The sequence below is a fragment of the Epinephelus fuscoguttatus genome, linkage group LG15, assembly GCF_011397635.1.
Source record: "Epinephelus fuscoguttatus linkage group LG15, E.fuscoguttatus.final_Chr_v1".
In the NCBI taxonomy this organism is placed as follows: domain Eukaryota; kingdom Metazoa; phylum Chordata; class Actinopteri; order Perciformes; family Serranidae; genus Epinephelus; species Epinephelus fuscoguttatus.
Window position 1 is genome coordinate 12,571,828 of NC_064766.1, and position 18,000 is coordinate 12,589,827.

Here is an 18,000-nt window from a genome sequence, read left to right on the forward strand (position 1 = left end):
GTATGCAGGTAAATACTCTCATAAAACAGTAATAATGATGAATTATAAATGCTTTTTACTGCAGTGTTTATGTATGGCTATGTGGGGGGAGGACTGTCACAATGTCAACAGGCTGAGTGTCGTCTCATTCATTAACACCCACTAACATCCACCTTGTCTCATCACTGTGCCCCTGCTATGAGTCTCCAGCATGGCCCCTCCCCCACTTCCCCTCCCCCTGTCTGTCTGTCTGTCTGTGTCTCACCTTCATTTTGACCTGAGAAGAGACGAGCTTAGGGTGTGTCTGCCCGACTAACTGCTGGTAAGTGTCTGTGGTTTGGACTTGGGGGGTGGAGGGAGGGGATACTGGGAGATTTTTGTGAGGTATCTTGTGTCAGGGTGTGCTGCTAGTTTTATTGGGCTACTGTGTGGAAACTCTGACTCCAGTTGTGGGGATTTTCATGCTTTGAATTTGAACTGAAGGATCATGTGTTCATTTGTTTATCTATAAATCAGATGTTTTGCAGCCCTTTTTTATATATCTGTCTGTCTGGGGTAAAAAAAAAAAATCACCCTTTTGCTACAGGACATTCATACATACCAAGTCCATAATTTTTCAAACATTTATTTTTCAAACAGGAAAAAAATCAGGCTTTACTTAACAGTATGATAATGTTAGATTTCCATTTGTTCAAGCAGAGATAAGCTTTTTATTGAGCCTTTTATTCATACAGCACATAATTTCCCAGTTTGGCTGAATGAATTCCTCCTGATTATGATTAAATCTGAGCTTGATTATACCGTCACTAGAGCAACATGTGAATTGATCATGACTTTTAGGTCAAAATATTCTATTAGTAAGCATCAGTCTTTGTAAAAGTAAAAAAATAGTCCATTTTTTAGAGACTAATGCACATATTTTTGGATATTTCAACCCACAGATGCCCACAAGATCCTTCAATTCAAGCACCAACTGCCATAAATGGGAGAATAGCTTTATTTACCATAAAGCCTTTATATTTAATTTGTTTAATCACTTATAAATGGTACTTAAGGTGTGTTTGATGGAGCGTGGCTAATGGTATGTTTCTGTGAATGTAACCTTTCATTGTTTGATCTTAATCAGACATGATTAATTTTATTATATAAAGTGCAGCATAAATGGCTAATGTTTGAAATATGGAGGACCAGTTACATGAAATAGACAGATCTGCTTGATTCACATAAAACCACTTATTTCACAAGTTGGAGTGTCAGCTCCTCTAACATCTCCCATTCATACATCCATCTTGCATTAGCACTGCAGGCACTTCAGCATCATAAATGTTTAACGGAACACAGAAAGTGATAACTATTGCTTTAACTCTGGGGGTGTAAAACTTTCAGCAGTCCCAGAGCCATATCAGCTCTTGTACCAAGCAGCTTGTACTCTAGCTTCTGACTGTTTTGTTCCACTTAAAGTCATGATAAGGCAGTGTTGCAGTTTTAAGGGGTCAGTTCACCCAAATGACATAAAAAAAGACCTCTAGTGACACTGTACCATGCAGGTAATTTTGGCTGTATTTGACTGCATTCAGAGATGTGTGGTTCTGAAACCTCTGTCTCCGCCCCAGTACAGTGGAGGTGAATGGAAGCTGGTTTGAGATTCTCACAGCACTGAAAAATTACATTTAGAATATTCAGTAGTGACATGCCTTTCCAAAGTCATTGTCCAGGTTGCTCTGGAGCCACAGGCCTCAACAGGCAAGATGCCGTGTGTCTGAGACTGCAGTTAAAAGCCCATTTGAGATGCATTTTCTAAAAACACCGTATACTTGTCCAAAGAACGCTTCTGTAACCCAAATAATATCAGCATATCCAACATGTCCAAACATAATATGCTGTTTACATGATCCGTATCAAATTCAGAATATAGTTATACTGGGAATAATACTGGAATATGAATTTGCATGTAAACATAGTCAGTGAGGTTTTTAGATTATTCTTCCAGCCCTCTTAAGAATGTACCAGTATCAGTATTATCAGGTCCAATTGCAACTCAGTGGGAAAGTTTACAAAATATCTTTGACACATGTTATCGTGAATTGTATTTTATCCCTACAGTAAATTGACCCAGGAACAAAAAAAAATTCTCCTCACTTGCCACGCATTTTCAATAAAAGAATGTCTTACACACTGAGATCAGTATAATAATAGTTAATCTTGTAAACATCACATCATATTATCACCCAGTAGACACTGATTTTATTGGACGATATTTGAATTAAGGGTGTCAAATAATAAAAAACAGATAGATGGAACAAGTATGATCACGGCAGGGACATCAGAGTTAACCGAGTTGCCATCTTGCTGTTTTCAGTCAAACACCAGCAGCAACGGTCAGGGCGCGTACAGCCAGCCGGGTCGCCACTCGGTGTCGGTCGAGGTACAGATGCAACGGCAGAGACAGGAAGAGAGGGACTCGTTTGCCCAGGCACAGCGACAGTACAGCTCCCTGCCACGGTAAGAGTGATGAACACATGCGTGTGTGTGTCTGCGTGTGTGGCAAGCTTGATATGATGTTGTGTTTGATGTTGGTTTCTGTCTGTCTAACAATTAATATGTGCTAAGAGATTCTGTGTGTTGAACACTGTGTGTGTGTTAGTGCATGTTGAATCTTCTCATGTTCCTGCTCTCTGTCGAATACGAGATTTGTCCAGGAGGTTGTGACTGTGTTTGTATCTATTTTAGATCTGTAATTTAATGTAATGTACTGTAATGTATCTCAAAAAGTGAAGTGTGTGTTGGCACGCTTGTGCGGGCCTGTCTGATTATGTCAGATTCGTTGTGAAAGCCATGTTTCAGTGATGACAGCAGATTATATATAGAGCATCTGAGTAAGAAAAGGGGTCATAGCTAGTCAGTTTCAGGCCACAGACACACACACACACACACACACACACACACACACTGAGCCTCAGAATGGACAGATCATGTTACCCTCTCACACAAATCTGACATGATTGCCTTCCTTTCCCTTAATGTAATTCCCTTTGATCTGCATGATATGACTGCCTGTTGTTCCAGGAAGTGCTAGGGAGTGTGTGTGGTGAGGAGTAGTGGATACAGGGAGGGACTTACAGGAGGTGTGGGGACATTTTTTCTTAATTTAAACAGTGAATATTTTATGGTATTAGTTGTACTTGGGCTTAAAGTGTGTTTTTTGTTAGTTTGGGTTTAGTTGTAATAAAGTAGAATTTTTTCCTTCAGAGCGTATGTTTCATGTGGCTGGGTGGGTCAACAACTCACATGTGACTTCAGCAACTCTGTAAGGGTTCACATCCACACAGGTTTTAAATCCTGCAACACTGCAGCAGTTAGAACTGAAGAAGCCTCTTAGATGAGAGGTGAAACGTCTTCAAGAAACTCAAGCAAGTCCAGTTATCTACAATATAGCACTTAGGATTTCATGTATATGTTTAATGTCAATAGAAAGACAAAACCTCATCATCTGTGGCATGGAATTGGTGGAAGAAATGTTACTAGAGCTAGAATTTTGGAATTTCCTATTGCATTTTCCTATTGCTATTGACATTTCATTTCAGCATTTCAAGACTTTTTATACAAGTATTGTATAAAAGATTACATTTTCTTATATTTTAGATCTCATTAATTTAACATAAAATCCGAACCAAAACATCCCACATTTTTTAAACTTTATAAAAAACCCTTTCTTCTGTTTTTCAACCAATTTTGGAAGAACAAGATGCTCTAAAAATACCATTTTATTCTATCTGTCAAACTCAATGTCTTTCAGAGTTGACAGGGACTATCACCTTAACTGTTTGCTAATGTGTCACTTGATTTCATCAAACATGGTTTCTATTCCAAAACAGTTTCTGATATTTTCTTGAGATGATGAAGTATGAGTACAGTATGAGTAATGTCAGGTCAAGTGTATTTATAAAGCACAAAATCACAAATTTTCCTCAGAGGGCTTCACAGTCTCTACAGCATTTAACACCCAGTATCCTCAGGGCCCTGACACACCAGGCCAATGATCAGCTGTCATCAATGTCACCTTAGTTTTTGCAGTGTGTCCAGCATTGTTGGCACTAGTCAGCCATTGTCACCTGTTTTGTTTTTTGTTTTTTTTTTTGGCTGATTCACCATGTTGAATTGGCCGTAGGACCCAGTGGAGCCCTTCACTGAATAAAATCCCTCTGGCTGGCAGTTCAGCTCAGTGCAAGAGAAGATAATTGGAAGTGAGGAAAGTAAACAAATGGCTTAAATCAAATGGCTTACATCAGAGGTTTGTGCTATTGTTCGCTAGGGCCCGGTAAATATCTTTTGTTTTTTCAACATTGGGTTGTGTTGTTAATGTGCTAGCTGGTTAGCATCTAAAATCTGAAAATCTGTCTATGGAGGGTTAATGCCTCTCATGCAGGTGCAGAATGGACATGCTAGTTGGCCATTGGCTGTAGTCTTGGTGGTGTGTTTAAGTGCAACTTTTGGTGGAGACACAGTCAACATGAGGCAACGCAGCAGTCAGTTCTCATTGATAGCAGTTCTTTGATGTGGGTTTGGCGTGTCTGGATCTTTAAGCCCCCAGTTTGATGTAGTAAGTGATACAATGTTCAAAATCTCAGGCATGTGAGCCCAAAGCTTTTGATTATGAATAAAGAAAACCCAAAGCAGGGTCCTGATTAACGGATAGGTATAATACTGTCCATAAGAAAGGGAACCAATTCCCAATAGATTAAAATAAATAAATAAATAAATCAAGGCACACTGGTCTTTTATTTTTCTTGAATGAGTTCATGCAGTTACTGTCCAAGAGGAAATGTTATTAAAAGTTATGTTTCCCTAAGCAGTCTGTAATTACTCTCTCAAACTATTAGACACCCTGCAAGGTCAAACCATGCTGACCCATCCCAGTGCACATCATCAGCTTGCACTTGCCGTACGTATACAACATTAAATACATTATCTTCTATTACTTCACCATAGTACTCTAATCCACTGTTATCGACACAAATCCCTTCCTTGATAAATATTGCAGGCAGCTTTCCTGAAAGATTAATGAACTACCGTCTCGCTCCAGCGGTCAGAGGCAACATCCTGTGGCCACTTCACTTTTCCACCAATTCCATTAAGAAACTGCTCTGTTTGGATAAACCCTGCCGTAGTATCTTGAGAACACTAACTATTGTTTGACTTAGAGCATACCATTGTGTGAAATCAGAGGCTGAGACAGAGTAAATATGGCGTTTAGGAGATCACAGTCTTGATGGGATTCGTATGGGCCTGTGTTGTTCATGGATGGCGATATTCTTAACTAAAGCATGACCGAGATGTGAACGGAGACGTGATTAATGGCTGTAGCATTCCTTAAAAAACAGCTTTCATTTTAGATAAAGGTCAGTTCCCTTCTGGGCGAGACCCTTTCCTAAACAAGGAGCTGTGAGTGGAAATAAACCGCTGCCATTTGAAACAATGACGGTGGATGAAGGGCCCTCATATTCATCACCGACGAGCTCCATTGATCTCAGAGCCAAAGTAATGCCATTACAGGCGACCAAAGGCTGGCTCCAACAGCTGCAGTGGCATTTGGTCTCACATGCACGCATGTGTGTCACAACCACATGTCTATCTGCCCCGCACTACAACCCCTCACAAAGTCTCCCTTTTTTCTCTCAATCTCACTCTGTCACCTTTCCCCCTCTCAGTTTTATCATCTGTCATGCTTCACAGTGTGCATGCACAGCATACAGAACAGTATACATCTCTCTGTATTTACCACACATGTACATGCTCCCCCCTTGGCACGGCATCAGACAGAGAGAGTGATCTGGTTTGCATTTCTCAGCAGGGGAGGCAGACCAGCTTTGGCCTCTTTGTCAACATATGAAATGAAATCAGATGCCGGGGACGCCTGTCTCTGAAAATTGGAATCACTCAAGCGTGTGCAAGAATAAACCTGGGTTATATTCTCCTATCTCACCGATCGAGAAGCGTATCCATCCCCAATTGCATTCAATCTCTGTTGAATAAAAACAAAGGTCTTTTCTATTCTCATTAAGGATTTTTTTTTCTCCCCTTCCTACTCAAATCCAAACACAGGAATAATACGATTTCTTCACAGCTGGCTGATAAACCTACTAATTATGCATGGCTCCCAGTCAAAAGCCCATTGATGTTTCTGTGTGTCTTCTTCTTCTCTTCTCTCTCTCTCGCTCTGGTTTTGCCATGCCCTCGAGATAAATGGGTGGAGCTGCAGGGCTTGGGACATTCATGCATATCGTATGGACTCACTCACACACAAAGGCAGGGCTGGCACAAAGAGGCCAGCCATGCAGAAATGAGAGGCGATGTCACACATCTGGATTTTTTTCCTGGTAAAGGGCAGGGCATTCCCTGCGGAACATGACAACTAACGGTTTCTTTAAGACACGTGTCTGGCATCAGACATCCAATTTGATATCAAATCCATAGTGGACAAGATGGTCGCCTCATTTTTCCACCTGCGGAAGGTCTGCTGTTACTGTCTGTCAGATCCAATGGTTGTTTCTGTCTGCCTCGAAATGGGCCTAATGGGCTGGAAGGGGACTTTGACATGGTTAGGTTTCCCTGTGTGTTTTTACCGTGGGCTGGTACTTGCCCAGAGGCAGTTTGTGAGGCTGTAATGGTGCCTCATTTTCATTGAATGTGATGTCTTGGCTACCAGCTGACAGTATAATCGTTTTCCAGCAAACATCCAAACTCTCTCCCAAGAGGTAATGGGTTTTGAACAAACATTTTTGTTGCTGGCGATATTCTTCCCACCAGACGAGGTCACAATATGTGGCTGAGGGGGTTCAAGTTGTGTGTCACGGAGAAATAAAATGTTTGAGTTGAAGAGAGAAAGAATGAGAGAGCGTCTGTTGGCACTTTTGTGATTGTTTTTACCCGGATCACCTGATTTATGCTTTTGTATTAGAAATCCCAGTTCCTCAATGTGACATACCAGTGATAAAAAGACTCACAATTACAAAGTTGAGTCATTTAGGTTTATGCTCAAGACTTATATGAAACCAAAGTCAAAGTAAGGTCTCACGTTTTCCTCTCCCTTCCACTTTCACTAGGCAACCCAGGAAGAACCCCAGCTCCATTTCCCAGGACTCCTGGGATAAGGCGTACCCACCTGGCGAGGGCTTCCAGACAGCAAAGGACAACCCCAGGTACTCCAGCTACCAGGGCTCCAGGAATGGCTACCCAGGCGGTGGTGGGGTCAACGCCCGAGTCCTTCTGGAGGCCCAGGAGCTTTTGAGGCAGGAGCAGAGGCGCAGAGAGCAGGAAGCCAAAGGAAAGTTAATGCAGGAGGGCACTGGTAACAGCAGCTACGAGGGATACCCCACAGCGCACCTGAAGGACCCAGCCTCCCCCAAGGGTCCGTACCGCCATGATGTGCCGCCTTCGCCTTCGCAGTTAGCAAGGCTTAATAGAATTGGGTCAGAAAAAGGAAGACTTTTTTATTCTTGAGAAGTATTGATGGACTTATGATGAAGAGTTGAACAGAGAACTTGTGCATCAGGAGCTAAGGGGATTACCTTGAAGGAACAGCAAAAGTGGATGCTACAAATCTTGACAAACAGACAACCTAGAGGTCTTATAGCTTAGCGATGATCGTAGAGGTAAACAGATGTGAAGTGTACTCAGTATGTGGGTGTTTGTGTGCAGTCCCTCGCTGTGCTGATGACCTATACCAGTAGTCAGTCACCCTCCTACAGACATGAGACGCTCAGTGCCTTCTCTGCATTCACGAACACGCTGCTTGTTCACAGTCGTCCAGGACTCTGATTCATCGAGATCTGGCACCGTCATGTACTGACAATCAAATGGGCAGACAGGCAAGTGAGTGGGCGTTCTTTTGAGCCCACGGGGAGGCGTAAGTTGCTGTGTGGGTTTGTGTGTGGGCATGTGACAAGGTACATGTTTCACAATCAAGCATGTGTGACGTGGTTTTACAGAGTGTCCCGTGGATGACTCGTCCCATCGGTCACAAATCACCCTCTCTTCGCTGCGCTTAAGTTAACATCCAACCCCTACCGACACTGCCGGCATTTCTCTGCATTCTGTTTTCTCGACTTCCAGTGTTTTTCCTCGGCAATCGCGCTCTCTCACTTGAGTGCTCCCCAGGGAGAAGAGAAAACAAGGCAAAGTGTATGAAAGAAGCAGGGCACAGTGTGTGTGTTATTAATAAAAAAGCCCCCCTCATAAATGATTCATATCATGTGTTATCTCCATGGAGGAGACCCAGGCAGAAAGGGTAGACAGCTCTGATCCTCTGCCTGGCCCCCCTGCACCGCTCTGGGCTTGACTCGCTGGCCCGCCCGCCTGTCTGTCTGGAGCTCTGGCTCCCATCCTCCTCTCGTTCTCGTCGCCTCTCTGTTCTTTACCTTTCTTTCTTCTACCTCAACACCCCCACCTTTATCCTCCGCTTCCCTCCTCGCTCATCTCCCACCTTCCTCTCATCTCACCCCTCCCCCTCCCCTTACTCTTCCTCCCGCTACCCACTACTACCCTCCTCCTCCTCCCCGTCTCCCGAGTCAGACTCTGCACTGAATTTTTCATCACAAGCCACCTGCTGCCTGCCGGAGCCAAAGAACGCTGCCACCAGAGGCACCGACAGAGGGCCCGGCTTCTGACATAAAGAGAGGAATAAAAGCAAAAAAAAAAAAAAAAAAAAGACAGAATAAAGATGGGTAGAGAGACAATAAGCCTGCCAGTGTGAGATTAGCTGGAGCTTTTCTCCTGTGTGTAACAAAAGGCAAAATTGTTGAGTTAATTGCTTTCAATTGCTGTAATTGCTTTCTGGATTTTTACCTTTTCAAGCATTTAGCTGACACTCTTCTCCAAAAATTACAGAAATCTTTCTTAGAACTGCTTTTTCGTCACATTAGAAAGTAGTGCCACAAAGTTCATCTGCACGTTCTCACACAATAGGCACTGCAGGAACATTAGTGACATACTCGGGGGGCTACTTAGCCCGCCAGAACAGTGCGAGCAGTGGTCAGCCACAATCATGGTCACTCACAAATTCTCTACAAGTTAGCGGTCTTGTTACCTCAGTCACTAGCAGGACAATAAATAAAGTATTCAAGAGATGTATTTGTATGATCGACTCCTGTGTTACGACCACAGCTCTTTTGTGGAGCAGTTGATACTCCATCAAGATAGCTCGTTAGCTTCGATAGTTTCCTCCATTTTGGACTCTGCGGTTTTCCATTCCCTCAAATGTCAGTCCAGTTTAGAAGGTTTGCTATTGAATAACAGTGAAATTTGAGTGCCAAAAGTTGAACTAGATGTGCAAATTTTTACAAATATTGACTTTGCCCCTGTAAGCAAGTCCACTGTATGTGGCAAATCCATTGAAATGAACTGATTTAACGTATGTTTTATATGCTGCCTGTGACTGAGCCTCCAGCAGGACATTGTTTTTGATAAGGGATGTTGATTTCTTTTAAATCTAGTTTTCAAACACTGTGAGGACCACAAATGAATTTCAATTTGCCTTGAATGTATTTGGTTGGAGAAAGACATTTGAAAACCTGGACAAATGAAACCAAAACTACCGGTTTTATTGCAATTTGCGTCAACCAACCCTTTAAATGAAGTTTTAATTATGCCTCATGCTATCCCAGTGGCTTGCTATAGGTATATATCAGAAAGAAGACCTTGAGCATTGCCAACAGATGCTTAAAAATCCCTATTACAGTGCTCCAGCCCTCTGCTATAATTGTTGCAGTAGGTGGCAACAGATCCTCTTAGTCTAAACCTACCCCTCTTTGACACTTTGACACCACTAATGTTTGTGACATGATCGTCTCTGCCTGCAAGCAAACAAATGAGATCGAGCTGAGGTTGAACTTTAAACAAAAGGGAAATACAAAAAAAAAAAAAAAAAAGACGGCCATCATCAGGCTGTGGAAAACAAACAGGCGGTGCGTAATTGCCCTTCACTCCTACACACTCCATATGCTGAGTGAAGCTGCATGACATACTTTATCTCCTGTTGGTTAATGAAGACCCTTGCTGGGAAAGACGCAGGCTTAGTAGGGGTAATAAATGATGAGCAAGAAAAAGTAAGAAGATGAAGAAGAAGGGATTTTTCAATGGCATTAATCCAGTGTAGAAACCTGTATTTTAACCTGAGGAAAGTTCACAATACTCTATTTTAAGCTAACTAAAATTCCCCTTCTGCATTATGTTTGTATTTAATGACACAAACGCACTAAATCCACGCTCCAATGGGGGTTGATGATAACTGTTACCAAATAAGATGTAGGTGAGGGTGGTTTTTAGTAAAAAAGTGTTTGGTTGTAGCGGCCAGCACTTCCTGCTGTGAACACTCGTGCGTCTCGAAATGCAGACTAGCACATTTAGAAGGATGCGTTTGACCTGTGCTCTAAACGTTGTGCTCTTTGCTGTTCGGCTGTCCAGTTATGGGGTCTGATATCGATAAGTGCCTGATATTATATCATACTATTTTACACAAAGAGGGACACGATGTGATTGGTTTGTCAGTGACACTACAGCACACACACCACAGTGTGTTTTTAAACATTTTTAATATCATATTAAAATGTGTCATTTTTGGGGTACTCCTTCCCGAACCTTTTTTTTATTTTATTTACAAGAGCCAACACTTTACGAGCGGTTATCAGTGTATTTGTATCCTGTTTGACATTGCCTTCAACCATGCTGTACCATGATGTGTTTTAAAGTATAAAGAAATGGAAGCTGACGTGCAATTGTTTTGTTTTTTTCCAGAAAACTTTTACATGATATATTAAGAAATGTATACAGCCACTTTTTCCTGTACATATCAAATTTAGAATAAAACGGAAGGCTGTTCCATCCTGTTTACAACCTCGCCTGCCTCTGCCTGTTCTACCTTTTCTTTCCCCGACCCCCGGCTTTGAACCAGGGATCAAACAAGTCTTCAATTAAGCAGGAGGGACTCATTCTGCTGTCAAATGTCAACTCTGTCAGGTCTGGCTGCTGATGTCTTTTTCTGAGACCAACAGAGAAGTTGACAGATACAAGAGAGATAACATAAGATGTGAAACATCATTCCTGTGGGAGACTCGCGCAACGGACGGAATTGAAACCAAGGTTTGGCTTTTCTGCAACAACTGTGTCTCCCTGTGTGGGCGATCTGTCCAACACAGTGAGGTAATCTCCCTAAACGCCATTGTGCTTCCTGTTATTAAGTCAAACCTCATTCCCATTGTCCCTCACAAGGGATCTGTTGAGCTGCTCCCTGCTACTGTTTTGTTCTGAAGGTCAAAGGTGACGTCCTAGCTAAATACCATTAATGCTACTTAAGCCAACCGGCTGTGCGTGTTGGAAGAAGCTGAGATACGAAAACAGAGGGAAAAGACGGGGAAGCAGAGAAATCCCTTTGCCTCATCCTGTGCTTTTATCCTTCACGACAGTCTGTTCTTTTTATTGACTTCATGGTGTGTGTGTGTGTGTGTGTGAGAGAGAGAGAGAGAGCGAGAGATACAGATATAGATAGAGATACAGAGGGAGTTGCACATGCAGAAAATTGTGTCACCGTGCCTTGGTCACATTCAGCCTTCAGAGCATTTCCTTCAAGGTGCACTGAGGAAACCCACATGTACACACACACACACACCGGGGTTTGCATTAGTGAGGATATTTGGCACTCACAAGCGTGCATTTGCGAGAACACAGGATGCCGTTTCAGCTGTCTCAGTCCTCTTTACATTGTTATTCAAATGCTGCTGAAATATGGAGCATGCATGGTGCCTGTTGGGTTTACTGTAGTTCAAGTGAGATGAGGTAGTTTATGTGAATGTGTGCAAAATAACAGGTGCACCTGGGCCTCATCCCTTATTGGCACATATCTTTATGTCATGTGTTGCACACTACAACATGTCCCATGCTGTTTTTGCCCAAATGACAGTGACATGGTGGGGAAAATGAAGATCAATGAGGGCCTGCACAATGAGCCCTAGAGGATGTATCCTAATGGCTCTGGTGATCCGCTGACTTGTCATCCCGCGCCATTTTTAGGTCAAAACTTTATTTTGTCCAATACATGAGTTAATGACCAAATACCAGAGGTGGGACCAAGTTGTTGTGCAAGTCGCAAGTAAGTCTCAAGTCAAGAATGTCAAGTTTCGAATTAAGTTCCAAGTCCTGAACTTTGAGTTTCGAGTCCAAAATAAGTCATAATGCGCTGTTCACCAAATGTAATGCCATTTTAACAACAGTAATAATATAACAGATTGACAAAAATCATGAATGCTAGTTAGAATTTGTATTTATTTGTTAAAACAGGTTTGTTGAAAAGTAATTTAGCTTTTAAGGTAATGATAGCTAAGCATTAGCTCGCTAACTAGCGTCAATGTTCTGTTCTTTGTTAATGTACACTGTCACCCTTGAGAAATAGATTAAATTAAATTAAAGTTGTGCAACTTCAAATGCTGAATGGAGATGGAGCTTGTTGCGTCTCCGTTTGTAAGTTTTGACCCAACATTTTTCATACTGCAGTTTGTTATTTGGTTGGCCACAGTGTGATTTTTGTAGCAAATTTGTCTTTAGTATCACTTATGAAACTTTAGTTCTTCCTGGTTTTCTACTGCAACTTGATTGCATACTAAGGGATTGGTTCAAGTGGATCTGGGGAATTACCGTAAAACTTCTATTAAAAGCCTAGTCCCAATTAAACGCCCTGTCACATTTAGTAGCCCAGTATAGCTACACGTTTTGACAAATAAACACCTGTCTTAATTAGACGCCTGGTCTGGTTGTCAAGCAGTTGTTGTTTTTTTTAATAGAAGGTCTTCGGATATACAAAACCGGGTTGTTGGGTACCTCAAGTTTTGTGTCCATATGTCAATTACCATGTAAGTTATGCACATTCCTTTAGTTTGTCAGGGTCCTCTGATCAAAAGAATCAAATGGGTTTTTAATAAAAATTAATCCAAGTTGTGAGTATTGTTTTATGGGATAAAGAGGTGCTGTGTCCGTATGTAAGATGCCATAATTCACTCAATCTCTGATGTGCTGTCTGTCTGAGCTAGATTGAATGAATAATTCATAACTCATACATTATCTGAAGCTGAATTTTTATACAAGTAAGATTCATAACTGGTTTTCCATCTTTGATGAGCAACAGTTTTGTGTGAAAGGAATTAAAGGCCTGTCCGAAACATAAGCCTGTTGATTTCAGTGAGCCTGGGCTGTTAATTGAAGTTTTACAGTAAGTGTTGACTTGCAGGGAAAAAATAGTGTTTACATTAGTTGATTCAGGAAATCAAGGGAAATGAATTGATTCATGGCACATGTTTAGATAACATACAGTACTTTATAATCTTTTGCCTTTGGGGAAGGTATACATTATTAGAAAGCAAAAAGACTCAAGTCCAAGTGAAGTCACAACTTATTGGTGTGAAAGTCCAGGTTGAGTTGCAAGTCTTTTGATTTTGTCAATTTGGATCTAAAGTCATTCAATTTCTGACTCGAGCACCAGTCATGTGAATAGAGTCCACACCTCTGCCAAATACCTGCAAAGCTAATGACACTCCTATCAGCCTCTGCTGTAGGCTGCTTTGTGTTAAGCTAAGATGGTGAACATGGTAAATATCATACCTGCTAAACATTAGCATTGTCACTGTGAGCATGTTAGAACTCTGTTGTTTTAGCTTAAAGCACCACTGTGCCTAAATGCAGCCTCACAGAGTCACTATCAGGGCTGTACACTGTTAAGTCTTGTTGTATGAGGTCATGCAATGTAATTAAAGATTTATTACATTGTTTCTATTGTTATCATTGACCAGATTTTTTTCCTTTTCAGTGTAATGATCCATGAAATAATCAGTGTGCACCATGTGTTTGGCGCGATGTCCAGAAGTTCCTTTAATTAAGGAGTTGTTTCGCTTGGCTCCATCTACACAACCACATTTTTTCTATTACCTTGCTGAAAACTGATCTCTCACCTGAAAAAAAAAACCTCCAACAGGTGATTCTCCACGTGTAACCTTCGTCTGGCTCAACTGTCTGCCAAAAGCTGCACACTGGGATCCAAAAACATCCATGGAAGATGGGAATGGCAGCTCTCCAGTGCAAGAATTAACCTCAATTAAATCATATCTTTATTAATAGTAAACATCAGGCTAATGTGTTTCGGCATAAAAGCTTTCATCACAGCATCATGCTGATGACTGTCGGCCAGGTTTTTGTAATGCCTGTGAAAAATTAGAGTCTACACGAGGGTGGGTGCTGCTGTGCATTCAAAAAAAGTCTTTAAAACAACTAAATATAAACAGTAACATCTTTAAGAAGCTTGTGTGTATGGAGTCCAAAGTGTGCCACTTTACCAATGTCAAAATATATTCATTCAATTAAGGCATACAATAAAAGAAGACATTATAAATTGAAAAACTAAATTTGCATTTAAATGATGCTTTAATAATTTGAAGTAAAATTTTGCTAGTTAATGCTTTTAATCTCTTATTTTGCCTTTAAGTGATGAAGTAATAATTGAATTTCAATACGTAATTGCAAAACTGATTTTAACTGCTTCTCAATTTGCTTTTCATTTTATTCGCTAATAAAGATTTGATCTCACAATTATTTTTTCTCTGTTTTTTTATAGTTTCCGTTAATTTAAAGATATGCCACCTAATAATTAAATTAATTCCAACCCAAAGAGCAGCAGCAGGAGCTCTGCTTGGCCAGCTGTTACGTTGGTGGGACCCAACAGAATGCAATGATCATTTAGCTTTATATATTTTGTCTTTTAGTTTGAGGTGTTAATGCACAATCTAAATGCAAATATATTTAATCAATTCACACTTACTTTTTAAATTTATCAGTTAATTTGATTTGAATGACACAAAACAAGTCTGACCTTCGGTGGCACACACAGAAGCTTTATACATTTGTTAAGTTGTTGCTCTTCAAAATTAATCTTTTCCAAACAGCGAACACTCAGGACCTGATCTCACAACAGCATCTTAACAACTTGCTAACAACACAGTGACACACACACAACAGGACCAGCAACATCTCGCTTTGGAGGCTAGTAAACTTTACCTTCTGTATTATTTCTCATTCCCCTTTAGCAGCGCTGCAACATTTTAATGCGCTCCACGTCACCCCCGGAGCAATGTCACGGATCATTTCAACTGCAGCCCTTTCTGTCAACAGAGAGCCACAACAAGAGGCTGCTAAACCTTTTATTTTACAGCCACCGCTGCCATCCATGCACCGTGTCGCCATTAACGAAGCCTATTATTTTGTTTAATGTCACGCTCACCTCTCACAGAGGGGTGCGGTTCAGCCGTTGAGCTCACTGGGAGGTCGAATAAGCGCCTGTTCGGAGGTGACACCTGTTTCTGCTCACTTAGTGGTTTTTTTTTTTTTCCTTTGACGTTCATGTCGAGGATGGAGAGCGAACAGATGACATCATCCTTCTGGAATTTGGGGAGGAAGCTGGAGAAGTTGCAAAAGCGGGGGAAAACATGGGACCGTAAATCAAGACGGGAGACAAAGGAAACTAACTGAGGAAGTTCTCCAGATTTAACATCCTTTCCACTTGTCGGGCATCTGGAAAGAGTTTGTTTTTACTATGGTATCATGAAAGTGTTGACCTTCTTAAAAACCAAACAGACTCAACAATCTTGTGCATGTTAACATACAGCATCAATATAGCATTTGTCCTTGAGTCTTAAGAACCGATGTAAATCTTAGAAATTCAAGAAAAACAGCCATTTGCAGCAAGAGAGTTCCTGGTTCGAATCTGGGGTGTGGGGTTCGAACCCTTGGGTGGTAGGTTGATAGTCTGGCGACCTGTCCAGGGTGTACCCAACCTCTCAGCCAATCTCAACTAGGCTCCAGCCCCCCTACGACCCCTAAGAGGATAAGCGGTTACGGAAAATAAGTGAATGAATGTACTTTTGGCACAGAATGTGAGGAATGCGTTATTGCAGTGAGATTAGATCCTCCTGTCATTGCACCCTGTATCAGAATGTGTCCAAGACAAACATTTAGCAACTTTAGTTCAAGTACGTCTCACTCCTTTGTTCTTACTTTTGTAATTTTGTTTCCCAGAATTACCCTCCTCAGTTTCCTGGCAATGTTAAATTATAAAAAAAAAAAAAACGGGTTAGTCTAGCAGTTATTTGGTGTTTTCATTTAGCATGTTTTAGCTGCTTTGCAGTATGAAACTAAACTTCTTTAACTGCTTTGTCTCTCCTGGTGAACATTATGCACCAAAGATGTGTATCTGCAGAGAAAGTAAAGCCAAGCTGATTTCAAACCTTCTATTCTCAGCCCAGTTACCAGATGAAAATGTCTGCATTGTACATTTCTACAAACCACAAATACATTACATTGGTGAGTTACATACATATCAACGTTTCTGAAGTGATCCAATTCAGGTTTCATATATATGAGCTGAGCTTGTCACCAGGAGGTGCAGGGGATGGTTTGTGGTGGGTGGTGGATGGTGCAACACCTAAGCAAGAAAGTTGTCGCAATCTCAGACCAGACCTGGCTGTTTTTTTAGCAAGACATTGTTGTCATTTCCTGCTGCAATTGTGCCACCACCATTGGGTATTTTAAGCAAACACTTGAGTTTTCCTAACCATAACCATGTGGTTTTCGTGCTTCAACATAACCACAAATTAACCACAGCATTGTTGAAACATATAGTATGTATATATGTACATTTGTACATATAATGTACAAATGTAGATATCTGTGGTTTGCAGAAATGCACAATGCCATCATTTATTCTGGCGATTTAGTTGCTATTCTCAGGCACTTCACTAGAGGAGGTATAACTCTTATTTTTTTCTGGACATTCAGGCTGGCACATTTGTCTGCTTAAACTCGGGGACATTTGGGGTAATGGAAGTATAAAGCTAAGGTGAGAGAAAGAAAGATGGACAGGAAAACAAAACAAAAAGTCTTAACAATACAAACAGAACACAGAAGAAAAGTTCAAGTTGTCAGGTTGGCCAGGCTTTCCAAAATAAAGACAAACCAGCGCTATCCTCAACACAGAAAATCCAATCTAGGCCCAAAAGAAACATTATTTATTGTAATTATACTAATAACCCCCCCGAATCCATCAACACAGACCACCATTAAGCACATTGCATCACCAGCACAGAAAGGTAAAAACAACTTCCAGGAGCCTTGAATCCTACGAGCATTGACTCCAACAGGATTCCGTCCAGCTTCCCTCTGTCAAATGCTCCATGAAATGATTCTAACACGCCCTGCTCTCCTCTGCTTAGTCCCACTTAGCCATGAAACCCCCATCCTGGATTTCATGCCTCCTGTAGCCGGACACTGAGCTGTCTGATGCTGGAAGGTTCCCAAGTCGGCCTCCAAGAGGATGAGTGGTTCATGTCTGCGGTATCCCGGAGGAACTCCAGTCTGAGAGGAATGACACAAACATGAGTCAGATAAATGTTACGCTTTCAGTTGTAGAAAGGCCACAACCCTCGGACTAGTTAAAGGAGTGGAACTGTGCTTAACTGGCTGCCGAGAATTGCAACCATTCAGCTCACATGAGGTCAGATCTCCGATCTCTGCTGAGGAAGACAGCATTACTTCCACAGCAGCACACTCTGAAAGTTGCTATCCACAAGTATTTTTTCTCATTTTCTGGTGTGAGCAGGTTTTTGGGGTTTTGCCCGAAGCTAGCAGACTTAATGTTTTCAGTGGCAAATGTGCAGGGAAGTTCCTCATGAACTGAAGATAGGTTGTATCAATATTGTTTTGTCAATTATTAATGGAAAGTAGCAAAGCAGCCATGAAACTGTTGCAGATCATTACTTTAAAAAAACACAGCTCATGTGGAAAGTGTGCTGTACACAAGCCAGAGACTGGGTGTTCAATGCATCTTACTTCTGCACATCCAGGTAATGGCGTTGCAATTTCAGCTTAGTGGAATGAATGAGTGTGAAACTTTGGAACAACAGCACTGGTCCTGCACAGAACTGCACAGCTTTT

The 18,000-nt window shown here is 41.4% G+C and overlaps 1 protein-coding gene across 4 annotated transcripts in view; it reads left to right on the forward strand.

The window, feature by feature from the left end:
* LOC125901705 (partitioning defective 3 homolog) overlaps nt 1–10,869 on the forward strand; it is a 288,080-nt gene extending 277,211 nt beyond the window's left edge. For all 4 annotated transcript variants that reach the window (XM_049597558.1, XM_049597562.1, XM_049597559.1 and 1 more), the window contains 2 exons: nt 2,339–2,481; nt 7,083–10,869. In XM_049597558.1, the coding sequence (XP_049453515.1) occupies nt 2,339–2,481; nt 7,083–7,479 (540 nt within the window). In that variant the 3' untranslated portion in view covers nt 7,480–10,869. The remainder of the gene's footprint in view (nt 1–2,338; nt 2,482–7,082) is intronic.
* Nucleotides 10,870–18,000: the final 7,131 nt, after the last annotated feature.